Source organism: Salmo salar, chromosome 12 (assembly GCF_965601325.2).
Source record: "Salmo salar chromosome 12, fSalSal1, whole genome shotgun sequence".
Taxonomy (NCBI): domain Eukaryota; kingdom Metazoa; phylum Chordata; class Actinopteri; order Salmoniformes; family Salmonidae; genus Salmo; species Salmo salar.
The window spans coordinates 98443617-98469464 of record NC_138302.1 but is presented as its reverse complement, the minus strand read 5'-3'; the positions used below and the strand labels follow the sequence as shown (position 1 = coordinate 98469464).

The window sequence follows — 25848 nt, the reverse complement described above, 5'->3', positions numbered from 1 at the left end:
GGCCGACCTGAACAGTACTGTGCTGGTTCAGATATGACTGATTCTCACTATAGGGCCGACCTGAACAGTACTGTGCTGGTTCAGATATGACTGATTCTCACTATAGGGCCGACCTGAACAGTACTGTGCTGGTTCAGATATGACTGATTCTCACTATAGGGCCGACCTGAACAGTACTGTGCTGGTTCAGATATGACTGATTCTCACTATAGGGCCGACCTGAACAGTACTGTGCTGGTTCAGATATGACTGATTCTCACTATAGGGCCGACCTGAACAGTACTGTGCTGGTTCAGATATGACTGATTCTCACTATAGGGCCGACCTGAACAGTACTGTGCTGGTTCAGATATGACTGATTCTCACTATAGGGCCGACCTGAACAGTACTGTGCTGGTTCAGATATGACTGATTCTCACTATAGGGCCGACCTGAACAGTACTGTGCTGGTTCAGATATTTTCCTTTTCTTTTTGACATTGTCCTTTCCAGCACAGTTCAGATAACTAGTGGCTGCCCAGTGTAACCAGGCCAGACATATTGGAACCCAGTCAGCCCTATTCTGTGAATCAGACAGCAGACTCCTCTTTTTGTGTCACCAACTACTGCTGCTGCTGCTGCTGCTGCGTATCTGTTGTGGCCAGGTTATAGTGGTGACGGCGTGGCCGTTGGTGCCGTTCTCTACCTTAGGATAGAACACCATTTTAACCCCCCTGTCATTGGTCCCGTTGGTGTCCACCTCCTCCTCTGAGCTGCTCTCAACATCACTACGGTCATCCTTAGAAACCTGTCAGACAGAGAGAAATACAATGTTACGATTCAAAGTGACAGAATGGATATTTCCAGAAGTATTGAGTAGCAGTGCACTTTTTTGACAGACATCACATAGAATGACGTTTTTATTTTTTTTTAAACTATGGATATCAGCACCCAAAGAATAGAACGCAGTTACACAGGACAAACGGGTACATTAAGGAATGGACATTTTTACAAGTATCGGCTGATGGTGCATATGTAGTTGACGGTACACTCTGATAGACGCATCACAATTGAACTCCGTAGACATTTAGCTAGACATCCTGGAAACATGTTACCAGATCTGAAAAGATTAAGGCACTTAATCTTCATAGGTTATTTACAAATACATAAATAACATTCGAATATCTTCATATGTGAATTATTTCTGGTCCAAAAAAATAGATCAGACTTCCTTAATGAATTCTTGACTCCAAAACTGCACATGCTCGCAAGTGCCACAAGATGAAGTTTAAAGGAGAATGTAAAAACTGACGGCCCGTCTGGCTCATATGCATAAAGCCACAACCACATGAACAAAAAGAAATGACATTGGCATAAGAGTGAAAGGAATGATAGGAGACTGCAAAAAGCAGAGCAGAGAAGGTAGTTGTCAATCTGGCGGGTAGTGAGCTGACAACCGGATGCTATTGCCTGCAGTTGTGTACTTGAGCAAGGCACTTAACCCCCCAATAACAACAGCTCCCTGCACCTCTCCCAAAAACCTGTATATGTATGTGTGTCTTTCAGAGGGGTTAAAAGTGGAAGTCAAATTTCGGTTGGACATTCTGTGTGCAATTGACCGATAGACTGATCTTAATCGTAGTTAGACAGTAAAGGAAGGACAAGTGAAGTGGAGAATGAGGACTGAGAAGACAGATGGAGAGACCCTCCACTCGAGAGAGGAAACAAACCATCTCTGCAGAGAGAAGGACAGCGATTCAATACATGAAGTGGAAGAAAGCAATGAACAAACACAGATGAAATGTTACCTATAGCTCCCACAATCATAGCATTAGGATTTCATAACTATAGCCTGATGTCTTACATAATGGAATTTCTCAAGTCTGGGCCTGTATTCACAACATTCTCAGAGTAACATTGCTGATATAGCATCCGTTTGGTCTTTTAGATCATAATCAATAAGATGAACTAGACAGGAAGGACCTGATCCTAGATCAACACTTCTACTCTGAGACACTGTCTGAATACAGACTGACTAGAACCCAGAGTTTTGTCCCTAACCTTGAGTCAGAGCTGTCCTACATCAATCCCACTCACCTTTCCTCTGACTATGTTAACTAGGGCCCTGAGTCTGAGCACAGCAGTATTAAATCCCACTCACATTTCCTCTGACTATGTTAACTAGGGCCCTGAGTCTGAGCACAGCAGTATTAAATCCCACTCACATTTCCTCTGACTATGTTAACTAGGGCCCTGAGTCTGAGCACAGCAGTATTAAATCCCACTCACATTTCCTCTGACTATGTTAACTAGGGCCCTGAGTCTGAGCACAGCAGTATTAAATCCCACTCACATTTCCTCTGACTATGTTAACTAGGGCCCTGAGTCTGAGCACAGCAGTATTAAATCCCACTCACATTTCCTCTGACCATGTTAACTAGGGCCCTGAGTCTGAGCACAGCAGTATTAAATCCCACTCACATTTCCTCTGACCATGTTAACTAGGGCCCTGAGTCTGAGCACAGCAGTATTAAATCACACTCACATTTCCTCTGACCATGTTAACTAGGTAGGTTATCCTGGCTATGAGGTACCTAATAGTTACCTTGGGTAGTTACACCTCACACACACCTGTCTACATCTCACCTGTAATAGGCCAATACAGGGCATTTTGAAAAGTATTCAGACCCCTTCCATTTTTCCACATTTTGTTACGTTACAGACTTATTCTAAAATTGATTGAATACATGTTTTCCCTCATCAATCTACACACAATAACCTATAATGACATCACAATAACCTATAATGACATCATAATAACCAATAATGACATCACAATAACCCATAATGACAATGCGATCTGGGGAAAGGTAACAAAACATTTTTGCAGCATTAAAAGTGTCCAAGAACACAGTGTCCTCCATCATTCTTAAATAGAAGACGTTTGGAACCACCAAGACTCTTCCTAGAGCTGGCCGCCCAGCCAAACTGAGCAATCAGGGGAGAAGGACCTTGGTCAGGGAGGTGACCAAGAACCTGATGGTCACTCTGACAGAGCTCTAGAGTTCCTCTGTGGAGATGGGAGAACCTTCCAGAAGGACAACCATCTCTGCAGCACTCAACCAATCAGGCCTTTATGGTAGAGTGGCCAGACGGAAGCCACTCCTCAGTAAAACGCATGACAACCCGCTCGGAGTTTTCCAAAAGGCACCTAAAGGACTCTCAGACCATGAGAAACAAGATTTGCTGGTCTGATGAAACTAAGATTGAACTCTTTGGCCTGAATGCCAAGCGTCATGTCTAGAGGAAACCAGGCACCATCCCTACGGTGAAGCATGTAGGTGGCAGCATCATGCTGTGGGGATGTTTTTCAGCAGCAAGGTAGTCAAGATCGAGGGAAAGATGAACAGAGCAAAATACAGAGATCCTTGATCCAACAGAACAACGACCCTAATCACACAGCCAAGACAACGCAAGAGTGGATTCAGGACAAGTCCTTGAGTGGCCCAGCCAGAGCACGGACTTTAACTTAATCGAACATCTCTGGAGAGACCTGAAAATAGCTGTGCAGCGACGCTCCCCATCCAACCTGACAGAGCTTGTGAGGATCTGCAGAGAACAATGGGAGGAACTCCCCAAATACAGATGTGCCAAGCTTGTAGGGTCATACCCAAGAAGACTCAAGGTTGTAATAGCCGTGCTTCAACAAAGTACTGAGTAAAGGGTCTGAGTACTTATGTAAATGTGATTTCAGGTTACATTTTTTTGCTTTGTCATTGTGGGGTATTGTGTGTAGATTGAGGGGGGAAAAAACGATTTCATCCATTTTAGAACAAGGCTGTAATGTAACAAAATGTGGGAAAAGTCAAGGCCGAGTCAAGAGTTGTACATTCACATCCCACCCACCTTTCCTCGGACCAAGGCCTTGTAGGCGATCCCAGCTATGAGGTAGGACCAGATGACGTGCAGCACCTGCAGCACCAGCAGTAGGGAGTTGAAGAGCCACCAGGAAGGGTATGGACCAATGATTTCCCAGCTCTCAAACAATGTTGTGTTCAGGATCCTGGAACAACACAGGAAGGATCACACCATGAATTAATATGTGTATGGAAAGTATGTCAGTACACACACACACACACACACACACACACACACACACACACACACACACACACACACACACACACGATAGACACAGAGACAAACACGAATGGAAAGCGCAAAATGCACGTGGAACCACAGTAATTTCTCCGTATGGGAAAACAAGTTGTACTTTTCTGAGAACTGCCTTCCCCTGTTGAGAGTGTACTCTCCTAACAATCAGCTCACTAAAAACATTTAGTAGTTGCCATTTATCCTAGAAGACTACATAATTAAATACATATTTTAATTTTAATTTCTCTAATAAACTAGACCTGTGAGGCCTGCAGTGCAGTAGTGAGACAGACAGACAGACAGACAGACAGACAGACAGACAGACAGACAGACAGACAGACAGACAGACAGACAGACAGACAGACAGACAGACAGACAGACAGACAGACAGACAGACAGACAGACAGACAGACAGACAGACAGACAGACAGACAGACAGACAGACAGACAGACAGGCTGTTGTCAGGCAACATGTGCCTCCCTAGTCCTTATGCCCTACCTAGGTATCCATTACAGCCCTTAGGGACAGTTAGACATTTATGGTCGAAAATAGGAGAGTGTTGTGTGTTTTATTTTATACCACTGTTAGGTTCTTATTTTTCAGAGTAAATAACTCACGGACACTAGAGAAGCTTTAACCAAGTTAAATTCTTCCCAATATATATATATACCTGTGATGGTGAGAAATGTTTTATTTATATATATATATATACTCCACTTTAGACACCCCTCCATCTCTCCAATCCGTATATCTTATGGTTCCACAGGAAGAGGGTAACAGGATAATAAACCACTATAACTCCCTTCAGGGGATCTGACCTGACCTCCTGACCTCAACTCCTCTTTCGCCTAATCCACAGATGTCCATCCGCTTCCCCATAGCAATCCTGTGATCTCCTCCCGTCCACCCAGCACATTCCACAGCCACTCTATCTTTCTACAGATCTCACTCCTTTATATACTATGCGTCTGATCTATCATGTCTTTATTAATTACTCTTATGTTCAAAGTTTAGAATCCAACACCAACACATGAAAGCATTCAAAGCTGCATAAATCTATAATATGAATCCACAATAACAAATAGGACATAGGAATAGCTGATAGGAAGCGGAAGAGGCCAGGTGCATCATTGTACATGAAAGAACAGTGAAGACATGAGACACGCAGCGCAAAAAGCTCCCTTATTGATCTTGTTTAGGGATAATAAAATGATCCTACCTGGACTAGCCTACAACACCACCACCTCAATCGCACTCCACACTGACCTTTCCCACCTGGACAAAAGGAACCCCTATGTGAGAATGCTATTCATTGATTACAGCTCAGCGTTCAACACCATAGTGCCCTCAAAGCTCATCACTAAGCTAAGGACCCTGGGACTGAACACCGCCCTCTGCAACTGGATCCTGGACTTCCTGACGGGCCGCCCCCAGGTGGTAAGGGTAGGTAACAACACATCTGCCACGCTGATCCTCAACACGGATCCCTCAGGGGTACATGCTCAGTCCCCTCCTGTACTCCCTGTTCAACCATGACTAAATGGCCATGCACGACTCCAACACCATCATTAAGTTTGCCGATGACACAACAGTGGTAGGCCTGATCACCGACAACGACGAGACAGCCTATAGGGAGGAGGTCAGAGACCTGGCTGTGTGGTGCCAGGACAACAACCTCTCCCTCAACGTGATCAAGACAAAGGAGATGATTGTGGACTACAGGAAAAAGAGTGCCGAGCACGCCCCCATTCTCATCGACGGGGCTGCAGTGGAGCAGGTTGAGAGCTTCAAGTTCCTTGGTGTCCACATCACCAACAAACTAACATGGTCCAAGCACACTATGACAGTCGTGAAGAGGGCACGACAAAACCTATTCCCCCCCAGGAGGCTGAAAAGATTTGGCATGGGTCCTCAGATCCTCAAAAGGTTCTACAGCTGCACCATTGAGAGCATCCTGACTGGTTGCATCACTGCATGATATGGTAACTGCTCGGCCTCCGACCGCAAGGCACTACAGAGGGTAGTGCGTACGGCCCAGTACATCACTGGGGCCAAGCTTCCTGCCATCCAGGACCTCTATACCAGGCGGTGTCAGAGGAAAGCCCTAGAAATTGTCAAAGACTCCAGCCACCCAAGTCATAGACTCTTCTCTCTGCTACCACATGGCAAGCGGTACCGGAGCGCCAAGTCTAGGTCCAAGAGGCTTCTAAACAGCTTCTACCCCCAAGCCATAAGACTCCTGAACATCTAGTCAAATGGCTACCCAGACAATTCGCATTGCCCCTCCCCCCCCCTCTCTTTTACGCCGCTGCTACTCTCTGTTGTCATCTGTGCATAGTCACTTTAATAACTCTACCTACATGTACATACTACCTCAACTAACCGGTGCCCCCGCACATTGACTCTGTACCGGTACCCCCCCTGTATATAGTCTCGCTATTATTATTTTACTGCTGCTCTTTAATTACTTGTTACTTTTATATCTTATTATTATCCGTATTTTTTTAAACTGCACTGTCGGTTAGGGGCTCGTAAGTCTACACCTGTTGTATTTGGCGCATGTGACTAATAAAATGTGATCTTATTTAAACTTGGGAGTCACGCGATGATATGTTGTGTGTTCCTCCCACTTTGACTCGTCAGGAAAGCATGAAGTTTATTTCGGCTACAGATGAAATATTGTTATGATGAACTTCACAGGGTGGTGAAAGTACAAGGTGATGAGATTGATGCTCATTTACAATAAATATTGGGTTTTTTATTCTGGTGACATGATGGCCGATGCTTGGCTGCTTTTTGAGAAATAAAAGTAATCTCGCTCTTTTTGTCCATAATAATCTCATCATATAGGCTATACCTGCACTGTATCTGCAAGATGTTAGCTGAAGCACACGTATCAACACCAGAGTGGGAACATTCAATATACCTACGTAACCATCAGTAGAACTAGAGTTGAAAATGTGATGGAAACTCATTTAACTTTTATTTAGTATGTGTCAATTTAACCTCAAAAGGTTATTTTTATGTGCACCGCACAGACTTTGATCCACAATAAGCCAATATAACGTAAACACAATTCTGATGGGAAAATGTGCCTATTTGCGGATTTTAGACGCCGATTGGATGGAAGCCTAGCCACTGACACCCTAGACTCTGGAAGGTGCGCTAGTCCAGTGTCACTTTGATTATGCCTGCAGACCATGGTTCACCAGCAGTCCCAAACATCTGAAGAAGACCAGTCAAAACAAGCTGGTAAGGATTGTCCTTAAACTCCCCCCTTCATACTCAACTGGTCGTCAAGCATTTTAAGCAGCTAATACTGAGACTGGAAAGTTAGTTGTATTCATGAACCAGCTTGACTTTTATTACGTTGTAATAAAAATCTATTTGAACTCACAGAAATTTGATTGACTGAATATTTCCATGACACTAGGCTGACTATCTGTGGGGAAAAAAAGACTAGTATTAATTCAACTTGGTTTGGTCCACAGAATTATCACAGACTCTTTTCATCTGTTAGATATGTCCACCAGCCAGAGACTCTTAATACTCACTGTTTTAATATTCACTGTTTTAAAGACAAAGAGTCTATCTGGTAAGAACACATTTTTATATACCAGCGCTGTTGAGTGGAACAAACTACCACAGCAACTCAAAGCCATTTAACAACCAAAACCACTTTTAAAAAGAATATCAATAGTTTGCTAATGTGTGAATAGTATAATCTTTATTTGTCTGCATCTCTGTATCTCTGTAATGTGTCTGTATCTATGTAATGTGTCTGTATCTCTGTAATGTGTCTGTATCTCTGTAATGTGTCTGTATCTCTGTAATGTGTCTGTATCTCTGTAATGTGTCTGTATCTCTGTAATGTGTCTGTATCTATGTAATGTCTCTGTATCTCTGTAATTTGTCTGTATCTATGTAATGTGTCTGTATCTATGTAATGTGTCTGTATCTCTGTAATGTGTCTGTATCTCTGTAATGTGTCTGTATCTCTGTAATGTCTCTGTATCTCTGTAATGTGTCTGTATCTCTGTAATGTGTCTGTATCTCTGTAATGTGTCTGTATCTCTGTAATGTGTCTGTATCTATGTAATGTCTCTGTATCTCTGTAATTTGTCTGTATCTATGTAATGTGTCTGTATCTATGTAATTGTATTTGTATTTATGTAAAAAAAAAAAAAAAAAATAGGGACCACAATGAAAATATGTCCTTGACTATTGTGCAATCCCGGTCACTTTGAAAACAATATTTGTACTGTGTGTATACACTCAGTGAACAGTTTATTAGGTTCACCCACTTAGTACAGGGTCGGACCAACCTTTGCCTCCAGAACATCCTGAATTCTCCGGGTGTTAGATTTTACAAGGTGTGGCAGTCAAACATTACTCAATTGGTATCAAGGGACTTAACGTGTGCCAGGAAAACATTCCCCCAGACCATCACACCACCACCACCAGCCTGTACCGTTAACACCAGGCAGGATGGGGCCATGGACTCATGCTGTTTACACCAAATCCTGACTATCATGACGTAAAAGGAACTGGGATTCGTCGGACCAGCCGATGTTTTTCCACTCCTCAATTGTTCGGTGTTGGTGATGGCGTACCCACTGGAGCCACTTCTTCTTCTTGTTTTCAGCTGACAGGAATGGAACCCGGTGTGGTCGTCTGCTGCAACAGCCAATCCGTGACAAGGGCCGCCGAGTTGTGCGTTAGGAGATGCCGTTCTGTACACTACTGTTGTACTGCGCCGTAATTTGGCAGTTTGTGGCCCGCCTGTTAGCTTGCAGGATTCTCGCTATTCTCCTTCGACCTCTCATCAACGAGCTGTTTTCACCCACAGGACTGCCACTGACTGGATGTTTGTTTGTCACATCCTTCTCTGTAAACCCTAGACACTGTGGTGCATGAAATGCCCAGGAGGCCGGACGTTTCTGAGATACTGGAACTGGCGCGTCTGGCATCGACGATCATACGTTCAAAGTCGCTTAGGTCACTTGTTTTGCCCCATCTAACCTTCAATCGAACAATAACTCAATGTCTCGATGCCTGTCTGCCTGCTTTATATAGCAAGCCACGGTTACGTGACTCACTGTGTAGAAAAGGCCCATGGAGTTGGTGGAAGAATCCTTTAATTCATGGCCACTTACTCAGCTGGGCCAGGGGCGCTTTAATTAGGTCAGGTGGAAATGTCTGACAGATCTCAACTCCATAAAAGGAGGAAATCGCCATCATCTGATCGCGCTGCTTTCTCTTCCTTCACTCTGTCTAATCCAGAAGTTCTGTGCGTCCATGAATCCACGTAAATCCACCGAATTTGTTACCTTTCATCTGAACTACAGTTGTCCTCTGAATCATTCAGATGTTCATTGGCAAACTTCAGACGGGCATGTATATGTGCTTTCTTGAGCAGGGGGACCTTGCGGGCGCTGCAGGATTTCAGTCCTTCACGGCGTAGTGTGTTACCAATTGTTTTCTTGGTGACTATGGTCCCAGCTGCCTTGAAATCATTGACAAGATCCTCCCGTGTAGTTCTGGGCTGATTCCTCACCGTTCTCATGATCATTGCAACTCCACGAGGTGAGATATTGCATGGAGCCCCGGGCCGAGGGAGATTGACAGTTCTTTTGTGTTTCTTACATTTGCGAATAACCGCACCAAATGTTGTCACCTTCTCACCAAGCTGCTTGGCGATGGTCTTGTAGCCCATTCCAGCCTTGTGTAGGTCTACAATCTTGTCCCTGACATCCTTGGAGAGCTCTTTGGTCTTGGCCATGGTGGAGAGTTTGGAATCTGATTGATTGATTGCTTCTGTGGACAGGTGTCTTTTATACAGGTAACAAACTGAGATTAGGAGCACTCCCTTTAAGAGTGTGCTCCTAATCTGAGCTTGTTACCTGTATAAAAGACACCTGGGAGCCAGAAATCTTTCTGATTGAGAGGGGGTCAAATACTTATTTCCCTCATTAAAATGCAAATCAATTTATAACATTTTTGATATGCGTTTTTCTGGATATTTTTGTTGTTATTCTGTCTCTCACTGTTCAAATAAACCTACCATTAAAATTATAGACTGATCATTTCTTTGTCAGTGGGCAAACGTACAAAATCAGCAGGGGATCAAATACCTTTCCCCCCTCACTGTATCTGTTGCGATCGGGAGAGCGGGCCATCAGTTGTTGTTTAGAGTTATTACCGCGGAGCGCTTCAAACATATTGTGTAATGTGAATGGTCAATGATCACGGCCCTACGGATCATAATAGGCCAATTAGGCAATCAATATGGTTAATATGTAATGAAATCACATGTCCACATGAAGAAACTTGAAAGGGTGACATAAGAAAGTCATTGTTTGCTGAACTGATCGACTCTGATATCCAACTAATGGTGATTATAGATTGAATAACCAATCACTGTTTGTATTATTCTTTCATGATTTATGATAAATAGTTACAAGCCTAAATGACTCACGGATGATTCCTATTGACTTCTTAATGAACTGGATTGTTGAATTCCCTAAATTATGCTAATAATGAATGATTGTTATGATTTGATCTTTGTGATGATGGATTTGATTGGATACACGTTATTCTGTTTCCTTTGTTATGCAGCACAGACTACTCAGTAAATATACCACTTTATGGTTAAAGGAATTCCTGCCTCAGTCTCATCCATTCCTCTGTCACCTGACCCGTGACCACCTGTTCACCCTCACTGTCAGTCATCCTACCTGTCCAGCTACCCACACAGATTCCACTAATCTTTCAATGGTCCTTCGAGCCGGATGATGACGGAACTAAAGACGGGTGAAAAGGAAATGAAGGGGGAGAAGGAGGAATTGTCTCCACTGGAAGGAAGGAGAAAGGAAGAGAGAGAGAGCAGCAGAGGGAAAGGACTTGGAACAAAGAAAAGATCCAGGAGCTAAGCCTAAAGTAACAAAGGCTTCATCCTCAACCACCAGCAGCACCAGGAGAACCAGGCAAGCACCTGGTTATCTTAAGGATTATGTGGTCGAGTTTCTCACATCAAAGGGCAAGCCCACCAGAGCTCAAAGTGGTGATGGATCAACTGTACGTTTCAGCCATCAACCATCCCCCTCTGAGCCAAGGACCAGAAACTGCTTTGGGACGAGAAAGTGGTCTACAGGAAGAACCCATGGAGGAGGTAACTCCCACCGCACAGGTCGACCAGCTTCCTGAGACCGGATCCGCTCACCCCTTAACTGAAGGGAAATCGTCGAGGCACTCTAGACGGAGTGAGAGTTCGACCAGTGGATACCCCTTTGGAAGTGGCCATGGTAGCCGCCATTCACTAGCCCTCAGCGCCATTCACAGACCGCTGTCCTACGAGAGAGGATGAAACTATTAGCGTTGGAGGAAATTGAGCGTCAGATTGAGGAGGAATGACAGGCTGACGAACGATGTCACCTATTGGATGTGCAGGCTCGTAGAGCTCTACAGGAAAGGGAATTCATTGCCAAGGACCTGGCACAGCAGCGACGGCACCGTCAAGCAAGAAGGGAATTGGAGGAGGCACGGATGGTCTCATCCTTCCTGGAGAGGAACGAACAGGGAGTTGACCTGACCACCCCTCCAGATGGACCTGACTTGTCTGCCTTTCTTTCCCAATCTGCCCCTCTGGTACAGCATGGCATACAATCCCCAGAGGCTCCGAGGTCAACAGCCAACACGGAGCACGGGGGACAGGCCACTCCGCAAACGCCCTCTATGCCAGGGACAGAAGTTAGCATTCCTCCATCTAGACAAAGCATCACTCCTTCGCCTTTCCGCCAATTACCAACCACGGCAAATCGTTCCTCTCGTCCAGGGCCTGGGCCCGGCCAGTCCTCAGACAGCAGGTGGGAGGGCTCTCGCCCAATTCCGGGCTGCCACCAATGGAGGGTCTGGGACGAGAGGGGACAGGCCCAATGAGGCCACAGTGGGCTCATCTGAAGTCCCGGGTTTATCCTTCACACAACCTGAAGAGGGAGTCAACATTATGAAACTGCTAGTAGCCTCAGCCTATGGAATTCCCAGACACAAACTGCCATACTTTGACAGCGGAAAGGAGAGTGAATTTGTCCTTTTGGAAATGGCATTGGAGAGCCTACTGGGTATTCACAGTCATCTGTCAGAACGCTACAAGTACCAAGTACTGATCGATCACTTGCGGTTTCCCAGTGCATACAAGCTGGCCAAATCCTTTATGCACTCCGCAATACCATACACTGCTGCTCTCCAGGCCCTGAAAGCGAGATATGGTGAGCCACGCCAGCTAGTCCAGAATGAACTAAACTACATCCTGAACACATCTCCAATTAAAATGGGAGACCATGCTGCCTTCCAAGAGTTCTCCCTGGCTGTCCAATCCCTGACCTCGATGCTCCAATCCGTTGAAGGAGAAGATGGGAACGAGCTGAAATGTGGCTCCTCCCACGTGGACTGGCGTCTTAGCAAGCTTCCAGCGTCCCTCAGAGACAGTTTCATCGAACATTGTTTGAACAAAGGCATCCTGAAAGAGGGCTCGAGAAGCACCTATGCTCTCAGAGACCTGGCCGCATGGTTGCAGGTGAAAGCGAGGGCGAAGAGCATCGCTCACCAGGCCACAATCTCAGCCATAGCCTACGAGGGAAGGAAGGAGTTTGAACGCCAGGAGGGACAGAAAAGGCCAAATCCCACTACTATGTACTTAAATAGTGAAGCCGGGGAGGAACCCGGGAAGAAGACCCCTCTCAAGAGCAAGAACATCAAATTATTGCAATAGGAAATGGCACTTCCTTGGCTCATGCCCCAGGGTAAAAAAGCTCACTCAACCTCAATTGAAGGCCTGGATCACTTCAGGTGAGCGATGTTACAAGTGTGCCCGTAGCCATAATGCGGGGACCTGCACATTGAGGAAACCCTGCAATCGCTGTACAGAAATCCATCTCACAGTGTTGCATGATGTAATTCCCCAAGCACAGAAAGAGCAGAGTATGCTCATGGTAGGAGCTGTAAAGGAGCTCTACCTCGACCAACAGAACCGGTCTCCAAGGGTCATGTTGAAGGAGGTCAAGGTCACTCTGCAAAGTGAAGGGAGAAGCATTGATACATTCGCCGTTCTAGATGATGGGTCTGAACGAACAATCCTTCTCCTGGCGGCCACCCGACAGCTTAACCTGGAGGGGACCCCCCCCCCCGAGACCCTTAATCTCAGAACGGTGCGACATGATGTTATCCAAATGAAAGGCTCTGCTGTGACCTTCAGCATTTCACCTTCAGGAAACAGGAACATGTCCTATACCAATGCCTTCACGGCAGATGGCCTGAATCTCGCAGAGCACTCCTGCCCAGTAAGTGCTCTACAGAAACAATATCCTCATCTCAGAGGATCGCCTCGTTCCTACCCACACAGATTCCACTAAATCTTTCACACTGTCTGTAGGAACGAACCATTTTCATGATGGGGTGGTGTACCTAATAAACTGGCCACCGGGTGTGTATATGTATTGGTCTTAACTGACAAATGAAATCAATCAATCCAAACTGATGAATGGGAAGAGACGTCTGTTACAAAACACCAACAAGTTGAATGACGTTAAGAGACCTATAAAGAGTGAACCTACAAGGGAGGGAGGGATGGATTTTCTGTTTGTTTGACAGTCTATTTATTGGTGTGCTGAAAACACAAACCATGATATTGCAGTACCTGAAGTCAGTATGCTTTGTTAATTTTGTGTGTGTCACAGAAACCTGTTGGTGGAAAAGGTGTTGCAATAACTTTATATAATTATAAATATGGCATCAAAATGTTAAATGTCATTTCCCCCTAGCTGGTTATTGTCTACAGACAGCTCTGATTGTAGTGTAGGTCTAGTGAAACAGGGAGGGTGAACTAGTCCGTGGTGATCGGTGAACCTTCAACCCTGGCCTGTAGCCCTGCGTGGCATCGACTGTGCCACAAAAGCATGCTGAAGTGACAAAGTCCATAGCCACATTTATAAACAGAGTTATTTGTGAACTTTTGAGTTAATTCCATGAGGGGGGAGGGTGTGCAATTTATTTTGGAGTACAAGGGGAAGATCATGGGAAAATATGTTTTACGTTGGGTAGGGGGGTCAACACCTTGAGTTGGATAGGAAATCAGCTCAAAGTGATTTCAATTTAGGAAATCTGTTCCCAAGTATTCCCCCGAAATGATAGAGAGAGGCATATGTAATCAAGGTTTGAAATGATTTGTCTAATACTGTATTTGTTTTGGATTCTTGCGGTCAGTTTGCAGTGTATAAATGTTTTATAACTATGTTCTGGCTCCCCGACTATCCGCTCGATGGAAAATATGTCCCGAGGCTAAATGCAATTGGGGACCCCTGCCCTATATAAACTATAGTGTACTACCTTTTGACAAGGGCCTATAGGGCTCTGGTCTAAAGTAGTGCACTACGTAGGGAATGGGGTTCTATAGGGCTCTGGTCTAAAGTAGTGTACTATGTAGGGAATAGGGTCTAAAGTACTGCACGACGTAGGGAATGGGGTTCTATAGGGCTCTGGTTTAAAGTAGTGTACTATGTAGGGAATAGGGTCTAAAGTAGTGCACCAGGTAGGGAATGGGGTTCCATAGGGCTCTGGTCTAAAGTAGTGTACTATCTAGAGAATAGGGTGCCATAGGGCTCTGGCCTAAAGTAGTGCACTACGTAGGGAATAGGGTTCTATAGGGCTCTGGTCTAAATTAGTGCACTACGTAGGGAATAGGGTGTCATTTGGGACACACATCCAAGACGCTGAATATAGCAGCTCAGGAGGTTACCTCCACTGCCCATCATAGAAATGGCCCTCGACTGTCGGTCGTCCCTTAGAGCTGCTTCCATCCATACTAATATCACAGATGGTTCCGTGTCCCAAATGGTGCCCTCTTCTCTAAGTAGTCGACTATTGTTGACCAGGGCACTTTGGGCTCTGGAATAGGGGATAGGGATGCACCCTTAGAGTAGTGTCAATAACTAACCACAGAGGTTAGATATCTCTGCTGAATGTTATTTAACCTTTACTTAACCAGGAAGTCCCATTGAGGTCAGAACAAGACCTGTTTCCCAAGCGAGACCTGGCAGGCGGGCAGGCAGGCAAGCAGACAGACAGACAGACAGACAGACAGACAGACAGACAGACAGACAGACAGACAGACAGACAGACAGACAGACAGACAGACACTAACCATAAAGGTAGAAGGTAGACAGTTAACATGGATGTTTCGTTAGTGAAAACTGTAGCAAAATGTTTTCAACTAAAGTTTCCAAACAAAACCAAAAGATACTTATTGGACAAATTCAGTTAAGTGCCTTCCTGTTTCGGCCCATTTACTTCGTTTGATTCCTAATGAATACACCTCAGTGTAGAGGACACCCATACCGTCACTAACCATAGAGGGTAGATAACAAGCCTTGTGATGAAGAAGACCACTGCAAACAGAACAAACAGGAAGTCACACAGGCGCTGGTACTTGGCGTAGTTGGCCAGCTTGGCTGCCTGAAGAACGACAGAAGGTATAAACATTGATATACTGTCATATTGTACGTTCTACAAGTTCCTTCTTCATGATGAAGAAAATAAATATACTTTACTTTGACGTATATTCCAATATCTACAGTAAAATATCACTGAGAATGTTTTCCCAACTCATTCTGAGTAGTATGACAGTGTGTGTGTGTGTGTGTGTGTGTGTGTGTGTGTGTGTGTGTGTGTGTGTGTGTGTGTGTGTGTGTGTGTGTGTGTGTGTGTGTGTGTGTGTGTGTGTGTGTGTGTGTGGGCGCGCGCGCGCGTCCACACTCACCTCCAGTAGGAAGTCTGATGCGTCGTGAACGCACATCACCAAGCTCCCGACACGTAGCATGTTGTTAGCATAGGAGAAACTGATCAGGCTCACTGTTGCTAGGTGATGAATGAACATGATGGGGAAGTCCTGCAATTCAACAAGGAACCACGAGGAGGTTTGTTTTCATATATATCACAGATATCCTATACAGATATGCATTTATTTGTTGCGTTGGTAAGGGCAGATTTCATTTACAGCAGATCCATACAGTAACTCTGCTCAATAACATTTATGACTTCCTCATTTAATCTCCTATGAACCTCGATTTCCAGTTGTTTTCTCACGTTCGATGCGAAAATCAATAACCGAGTGAAAATTAAGACTTTGAAGTGTGGCATCTCGAGACCACTCTCCTTTCGATGTATGTGAGTGTTTGTTCCTTTGTAGGGGAAACTAGGAGTTGTGTAATCTCACATTATCTACTCTACTACAGTAACAATAAGACACATTATCTACTCTACTACAGTAAGACACATTATCTACTCTACTACAGTAAGACACATTATCTACTCTACTACAGTAACAATAAGACACATTATCTACTCTACTACAGTAAGACACATTATCTACTCTACTACAGTAACAGTAAGACACATTATCTACTCTACTACAGTAAGACACATTATCTACTCTACTACAGTAACAATAAGACACATTATCTACACTACTACAGTAACAATAAGACACATTATCTACTCTACTACAGTAACAATAAGACACATTATCTACTCTACTACAGTAAGACACATTATCTACTCTACTACAGTAACAATAAGACACATTATCTACTCTACTACAGTAAGACACATTATCTACTCTACTACAGTAACAATAAGACACATTATCTACACTACTACAGTAACAATAAGACACATTATCTACTCTACTACAGTAACAGTAATACACATTATCTACTCTACTACAGTAACAATAAGACACATTATCTACTCTACTACAGTAAGACACATTATCTACTCTACTACAGAAACAATAAGACACATTATCTACTCTACTACAGTAACAATAAGACACATTATCTACTCTACTACAGTAAGACACATTATCTACTCTACTACAGTAAGACACATTATCTACTCTACTACAGTAACAGTAAGTCACATTATCTACTCTACTACAGAAACAATAAGACACATTATCTACTCTACTACAGTAAGACACATTATCTACTCTACTACAGTAACAATAAGACACATTCTCTACTCTACTACAGTAACAATAAGACACATTATCTACTCTACTACAGTAAGACACATTATCTACTCTACTACAGTAAGACACATTATCTACTCTACTACAGTAACAATAAGACACATTCTCTACTCTACTACAGTAACAGTAAGACACATTATCTACTCTACTACAGTAAGACACATTATCTACTCTACTACAGTAACAGTAAGACACATTATCTACTCTACTACAGTAAGACACATTATCTACTCTACTACAGTAAGACACATTATCTACTCTACTACAGTAACAGTAAGACACATTATCTACTCTACTACTGTAACAGAAAGACACATTATCTACTCTACTACAGAAACAATAAGATACATTATCTACTCTACTACAGTAACAATAAGACACATTATCTACTCTACTACAGTAACAGAAAGACACATTATCTACTCTACTACAGAAAGACACATTATCTACTCTACTACAGTAAGACACATTATCTACTCTACTACAGTAACAGTAAGACACATTATCTACTCTACTACAGTAAGACACATTATCTACTCTACTACAGTAAGACACATTATCTACTCTACTACAGTAGCAGAAAGATACATTATCTACTCTACTACAGTAACAGAAAGATACATTATCTACTCTACTACAGTAAGACACATTATCTACTCTACTACAGTAAGACACATTATCTACTCTACTACAGTAACAGTAAGACACATTATCTACTCTACTACAGTAAGACACATTATCTACTCTACTACAGTAACAGAAATATACATTATCTACTCTACTACAATAAGACACATTATCTACTCTACTACAGTAACAGAAAGACACATTATCTACTCTACTACAGTAACAGAAAGATACATTATCTACTCTAGTACAGTAAGACACATTATCTACTCTACTACAGTAAGACACATTATCTACTCTACTACAGTAAGACACATTATCTACTCTACTACAGTAAGACACATTATCTACTCTACTACAGTAACAATAAGACACATTATCTACTCTACTACAGTAACAATAAGACACATTATCTACTCTACTACAGTAAGACACATTATCTACTCTACTACAGTAAGACACATTATCTACTCTACTACAGTAAGACACATTATCTACTCTACTACAGTAACAATAAGACACATTATCTACTCTACTACAGTAACAATAAGACACATTATCTACTCTACTACAGTAAGACACATTATCTACTCTACTACAGTAAGACACATTATCTACTCTACTACAGTAAGACACATGGACCCCAGCAGGGGAAGCACTGGAAGCCAAGGTCAGAAAGGAACACTTTGAAGAACCACAAAAACAAAACAGACAGTCTGACTCTGTCACACTGAGGACATGTCCAGCTACAATGACCAGACAAACTCACAGCTACAATGACCAGACAAACTGACAGCTACATTGACCAGACAAACTCACAGCTACAATGACCAGACAAACTCACAGCTACAATGACCAGACAAACTGACAGCTACAATGACCAGACAAACTCACAGCTACAATGACCAGACAAACTGACAGCTACAATGACCAGACAAACTGACAGCTACAATGACCAGACAAACTCACAGCTACAATGACCAGACAAACTGACAGCTACAATGACCAGACAAACTCACAGCTACAATGACCAGACAAACTGACAGCTACAATGACCAGACAAACTGACAGCTACAATGACCAGACAAACTCACAGCTACAATGACCAGACAAACTCACAGCTACAATGACCAGACAAACTCACAGCTACAAACTCACAGCTACAATGACCAGATAAACTGACAGCTACAATGACCAGACAAACTGACAGCTACAATGACCAGACAAACTGACAGCTACAATGACCAGACAAACTGACAGCTACAATGACCAGACAAACTCACAGCTACAATGACCAGACAAACTGACAGCTACAAACTCACAGCTACAATGACCAGACAAACTGACAGCTACAATGACCAGACAAACTGACAGCTACAATGACCAGACAAACTCACAGCTACAATGACCAGACAAACTCACAGCTACAAACTCACAGCTACAATGACCAGACCAACTGACAGCTACAATGACCAGACAAACTCACAGCTACAATGACCAGACAAACTGACAGCTACAAACTCACAGCTACAATGACCAGACAAACTGACAGCTACAATGACCAGACAAACTCACAGCTACAATGACCAAACAAACTCACAGCTACAATGACCAGACAAACTCACAGCTACAATGACCAGACAAACTCACAGCTACAATGACCAGACAAACTGACAGCCACAAACTCACAGCTACAATGACCAGACAAACTGACAGCTACAATGACCAGACAAACTCACAGCTACAATGACCAGACAAACTGACAGCCACAAACTCACAGCTACAATGACCAGACAAACTGACAGCTACAATGACCAGACAAACTCACAGCTACAATGACCAGACAAACTGACAGCTACAAACTCACAGCTACAATGACCAGACAAACTGACAGCTACAATGACCAGACAAACTGACAGCTACAAACTCACAGCTACAATGACCAGACAAACTGACAGCTACAATGACCAGACAAACTGACAGCTACAAACTCACAGCTACAATGACCAGACAAACTCACAGCTACAAACTCACAGCTACAATGACCAGACAAACTGACAGCTACAATGACCAGACAAACTGACAGCTACAATGACCAGACAAACTCACAGCTACAATGACCAAACAAACTGACAGCTACAATGACCAGACAAACTCACAGCTACAATGACCAGACAAACTGACAGCTACAATGACCAGACAAACTCACAGCTACAATGACCAGACAAACTCACAGCTACAATGACCAGACAAACTCACAGCTACAAACTCACAGCTACAATGACCAGACAAACTGACAGCTACAATGACCAGACAAACTCACAGCTACAATGACCAGACAAACTGACAGCTACAAACTCACAGCTACAATGACCAGACAAACTGACAGCTACAATGACCAGACAAACTGACAGCTACAAACTCACAGCTACAATGACCAGACAAACTGACAGCTACAATGACCAGACAAACTGACAGCTACAATGACCAAACAAACTGACAGCTACAATGACCAAACAAACTGACAGCTACAATGACCAAACAAACTGACAGCTACAATGACCAGACAAACTGACAGCTACAATGACCAGACAAACTGACAGCTACAATGACCAGACAAACTGACAGCTACAATGACCAGACAAACTGACAGCTACAATGACCAGACAAACTGACAGCTACAATGACCAGACAAACTGACAGCTACAATGACCAGACAAACTCACAGCTACAATGACCAGACAAACTGACAGCTACAATGACCAGACAAACTGACAGCTACAATGACCAGACAAACTGACAGCTACAATGACCAGACAAACGGTTGAAGTCGTCTGTGATTAAAACACCCCCTCTGAGCAAATATACTCAGCAAAAAAAGAAACGTCCTCTCACTGTCAAATGCGTTTATTTTCAGCTAACTTAACATGTGTAAATATTTGTATGAACATAACAAGATTCAACAACTGAGACATAAACTGAACAAGTTCCACAGACATGTGACTAACAGAAATGGAATAATGTGTCCCTGAACAAAGGGGGGGGGGGGGGGGGGGGGGGTCAAAATCAAAAGTAACAGTCAGTATCTGGTGTGGCCACCAGCTGCATTAAGTACTGCAATGCATCTCCTCCTCATGGACTGCACCAGATTTGCCAGATCTTGCTGTGAGATGTTACCCCACTCTTCCACCAAGGTACCTGCAAGTTCCCGGACATTTCTGGGGGGAATGCCCCTAGCCCTCACCCTCTGATCCAACAGGTCCCAGACGTGCACAATAGGATTGAGATCCGGGCTCTTCACTGGCCATGGCAGAACACTGACATTCCTGTCTTGCAGGAAATCACACACAGAACGAGCAGTATGTCTGGTGGCATTGTCATGCTGGAGGGTCATGTCAGGATGAGCCTGCAGGAAGGGTACTACATGAGGGAGGAGGATGTCTTCCCTGTAACGCACAGCGTTGAGATTGCCTGCAATGACAACAAGCTCAGTCCGATGATGCTGTGACACACCGCCCCAGACCATGACGGACCCTCCACCTCCAAAATCGATCCCGCTCCAGAGTACAGGCCTCGGTGTAACGCTCATTCCTTCGACAATATACACAAAACCGAGACTCGTCAGAGAAGAGCACCTTTTGCCAGTCCTGTCTGGTCCAGCGACGTAAGTTTGTGCCCATAGGCGACGTTGTTGCCGGTGATGTCTGGTGAGGACCTACCTTACAACAGGCCTACAAGCCCTCAGTCCAGCATCTTTCAGCCTATTGCTGACAGTCTGAGCACTGATGGAGGGATTGTGTGTTCCTGGTGTAACTCGGGCAGTTGTTGTTGCCATCCTGTACCTGCCCCGCAGGTGTGATGTTCGGATGTACCGATCCTGTGCAGGTGTTGTTACACGTGGTCTGCCACTGCGAGGACAATCAGCTGTCCATCCTGTCTCCCTGTAGCGCTGTCTTAGGCGTCTCACAGTACGGACATTGCAATTTATTGCTCTGGCCACATCTGCAGTCCTCATGCCTCCTCACAGCATGCCTAAGGCACGTTCACGCAGATGAGCAGGGACCCTGGGCATCTTTCTTTTGGTATTTTTCAGAGTCAGTAGAAAGGCTTCTTTAGTGTCCTTCATAACTGTGACCTTAATTGCCTACCGTCTGTAAGCTGTTAGTGTCTTAACGACCGTTCCACAGGTGCATGTTCATTAATTGTTTATGGTTCATTGAACAAGCATGGGAAACAGTGTTTAAACCGTTTACAATGAAGATCTGTGAAGTTATTTGGATTTTTACGAATTATCTTTGAAAGACAAGGTCCTGAAAAAGGGACGTTTTTTGCTGAGTTTATGTAGCCCTAATGATGATGCCGCATTTACATGCCCTGCCAGTCTACATAGGGGCAATTTTATGTTTGTTCTATAAAATCGATGCAATTTCTTGCCCAAGGCAGGATGATATGAGTGAACTGTATCTGGCACTTCCTGGTTAAATTGAAAATGACTGCTTCCTTCCTGAGCACATCAAAGGCAAAGAATTACTGAGATCATTCAATAAGGCTGAGAAACAGAGAGAGACTGTTTGGTTCTAGAACTCCTCCCTGATTCGTCGATACTCGAGCATACCAAAAACAGGGCCTGCTTTGCAACAAAAAAAAAATCTTAATCACAGTTTTACAAACTCTAACATAGTTTTCTTAAGATTTATCCAACACCAGACGGATTTCCTTGACTCCATGGAACCCATGAAAGGAATCTGAATAATTCTATTAAGGTCTGGGATATTCTATCCTGCTATCACATGACTAGAAATCCTGTCCCCTGTGCTGGAACCATGGAAACAAACAGCATTTCTGAGCAGAACCCATGTGACCTTTCATAATCAGCCATGCTAAACTGCTCTAATCCAGTGGAGTCAAGGACATTCCTATACTTGACTCTGCATATCACAACAGAAAGACATTTCTTAGTTAGTTAGTAACATATCTATATCGTCCTCCCCCCCTACAAGGAACAGCACTGTGTGTGTGCGTGTGTTCCTATCAGACAGACAGCATCTGTTGCCTGTATTGTGTCTCACCTTGCGTTTGATGTCAGTAAACTGAGAGAACATGAGAGACCAGTAGAAGCCCAGCTCAGTCACGTAGTAGTGGTACAGGCCTGGAGTCAGGACCTGTTAGATAGCAACAGGGACCAAGACAGACAGGGTTTATGTTAAGACAGGTCTGGGGTCAGGACTTGCAGGGGTCAGGAGGGGGGACAGGTTTATCTGAATAAGGATACAGACATTACAGAATGTGTGTAACATACTATTATTTTTCTTGCACCTTCATGAGTTTACTTTTTACTTTTATTTATTTGACCTTTATTTAACCAGGCAAGTCAGTTAAGAACACATTCTTATTTTCAATGACGGACTAACTGCCTTGTTCAGGGGCAGAACGACAGATTTTTACCTTGTCAGCTCGGGGATTCAATCTTGCAACCTTTCGGTTACTAGTCCAACGCTCTAACCACTAGGCTACCTGCCGCCCCTCCACTCTAACCACTAGGCTACCTGCCGCCTCTACACTCTAACCACTAGGCTACCTGCCGCCTCTACACTCTAACCACTAGGCTACCTGCCACCTCTACACTCTAACCACTAGGCTACCTGCCTCCTCTACACTCTAACCACTAGGCTACCTGCCACCTCTACACTCTAACCACTAGGCTACCTGCCACCCCTCCACTCTAACCACTAGGCTACCTGCCACCTCTACACTCTAACCACTAGGCTACCTGCCACCTCTACACTCTAACCACTAGGCTACCTGCCACCTCTACACTCTAACCACTAGGCTACCTGCCACCCCTCCACTCTAACCACTAGGCTACCTGCCGCCCCTATACTCTAACCACTAGACTACCTGCCACCCCTACACTCTAACCACTAGGCTACCTGCCACCCCTACACTCTAACCACTAGGCTACCTGCCGCCCCTCCACTCTAACCACTAGGCTACCTGCCTCCTCTACACTCTAACCACTAGGCTACCTGCCGCCCCTATACTCTAACCACTAGACTACCTGCCACCCCTACACTCTAACCACTAGGCTACCTGCCACCCCTACACTCTAACCACTAGGCTACCTGCCGCCCCTCCACTCTAACCACTAGGCTACCTGCCTCCTCTACACTCTAACCACTAGGCTACCTGCCACCCCTCCACTCTAACCACTAGGCTACCTGCCGCCCCTCCACTCTAACCACTAGGCTACGTGCCGCCCCTCCACTCTAACCACTAGAATACCTGCCTCCTCTACACTGTAACCACTAGGCTACCTGCCGCCTCTACACTCTAACCACTAGGCTACCTGCCGCCCCTCCACTCTAACCACTAGGCTACCTGTCTCCTCTACACTCTAACCACTAGGCTACCTGCCACCTCTACACTCTAACCACTAGGCTACCTGCCACCTCTACACTCTAACCACTAGGCTATCTGCCGCCCCTCCACTCTAACCACTAGGCTACGTGCCGCCCCTCCACTCTAACCACTAGGCTACCTGCCTCCTCTACACTCTAACCACTAGGCTACCTGCCGCCTCTACACTCTAACCACTAGACTACCTGCCGCCTCTACACTCTAACCACTAGGCTACCTGCCGCCTCTACACTCTAACCACTAGGCTACCTGCCGCCCCTCCACTCTAACCACTAGGCTACCTGCCGCCCCTCCACTCTAACCACTAGGCTACATGCCTCCCCTACACTCTAACCACTAGGCTACCTGCCGCCCCTCCACTCTAACCACTAGGTTACCTGCCGCCCCTCCACTCTAACCACTAGGCTACCTGCCGCCCCTCCACTCTAACCACTAGGCTACCTGCCGCCTCTACATTCTAAGCACTAGGCTACCTGCCACCCCTCCACAATAACCACTAGGCTACCTGCCGCCTCTACACTCTAACCACTAGGCTACCTGCCGCCCCTCCACTCTAACCACTAGGCTACCTGCCGCCCCTACACTCTAACCACTAGGCTACCTGCCTCCTCTACACTCTAACCACTAGGCTACCTGCCGCCCCTCCACTCTAACCACTAGGCTACCTGCCTCCTCTACACTCTAACCACTAGGCTACCTGCCGCCCCTCCACTCTAACCACTAGGCTACGTGCCGCCCCTCCACTCTAACCACTAGAATACCTGCCTCCTCTACACTCTAACCACTAGGCTACCTGCCGCCTCTACACTCTAAACACTAGGCTACCTGCCGCCCCTCCACTCTAACCACTAGGCTACCTGCCCCCTCTACACTCTAACCACTAGGCTACCTGCCACCTCTACACTCTAACCACTAGGCTACCTGCCGCCCCTCCACTCTAACAACTAGGCTACGTGCCGCCCCTCCACTCTAACCACTAGGCTACCTGCCTCCTCTACACTCTAACCACTAGGCTACCTGCCGCCTCTACACTCTAACCACTAGACTACCTGCCGCCTCTACACTCTAACCACTAGGCTACCTGCCGCCTCTACACTCTAACCACTAGGCTACCTGCCGCCCCTCCACTCTAACCACTAGGCTACCTGCCGCCTCTACACTCTAACCACTAGGCTACCTGCCTCCCCTCCACTCTAACCACTAGGCTGCCTGCCGCCCCTACACTCTAACCACTAGGCTACCTGCCTCCTCTACACTCTAACCACTAGGCTACCTGCGGCCTCTACACTCTAACCACTAGGCTACCTGCCTCCTCTACACTCTAACCACTAGGCTACCTGCCTCCTCTACACTCTAACCACTAGGCTACCTGCCGCCTCTACACTCTAACCACTAGGCTACCTGCCGCCCCAACACTCTAACCACTAGGCTACTTGCCTCCTCTACACTCTAACCACTAGGCTACCTGCCGCCTCTACACTCTAACCACTAGGCTGCCTGCCTCCTCTACACTCTAACCACTAGGCTACCTGCCTCCTCTACACTCTAACGACTAGGCTACCTGCCGCCTCTACACTCTAACCACT

General features: G+C 45.0%; 1 protein-coding gene across 1 annotated transcript in view; it reads right to left on the bottom strand.

The window, feature by feature from the left end:
- Window positions 1–324: 324 nt before the first annotated feature.
- LOC106566192 (ceramide synthase 5) overlaps window positions 325–25848 on the bottom strand; it is a 73684-nt gene continuing 48160 nt past the window's right edge. Inside the window, exons 6-10 of the mRNA XM_082959506.1 lie at window positions 22915–23007; window positions 15947–16075; window positions 15536–15642; window positions 3885–4041; window positions 325–786 (exon numbers count right to left, since the gene is read on the bottom strand). Coding sequence (XP_082815632.1) covers window positions 595–786; window positions 3885–4041; window positions 15536–15642; window positions 15947–16075; window positions 22915–23007 — 678 coding nt within the window. The 3' untranslated portion in view covers window positions 325–594. The remainder of the gene's footprint in view (window positions 787–3884; window positions 4042–15535; window positions 15643–15946; window positions 16076–22914; window positions 23008–25848) is intronic.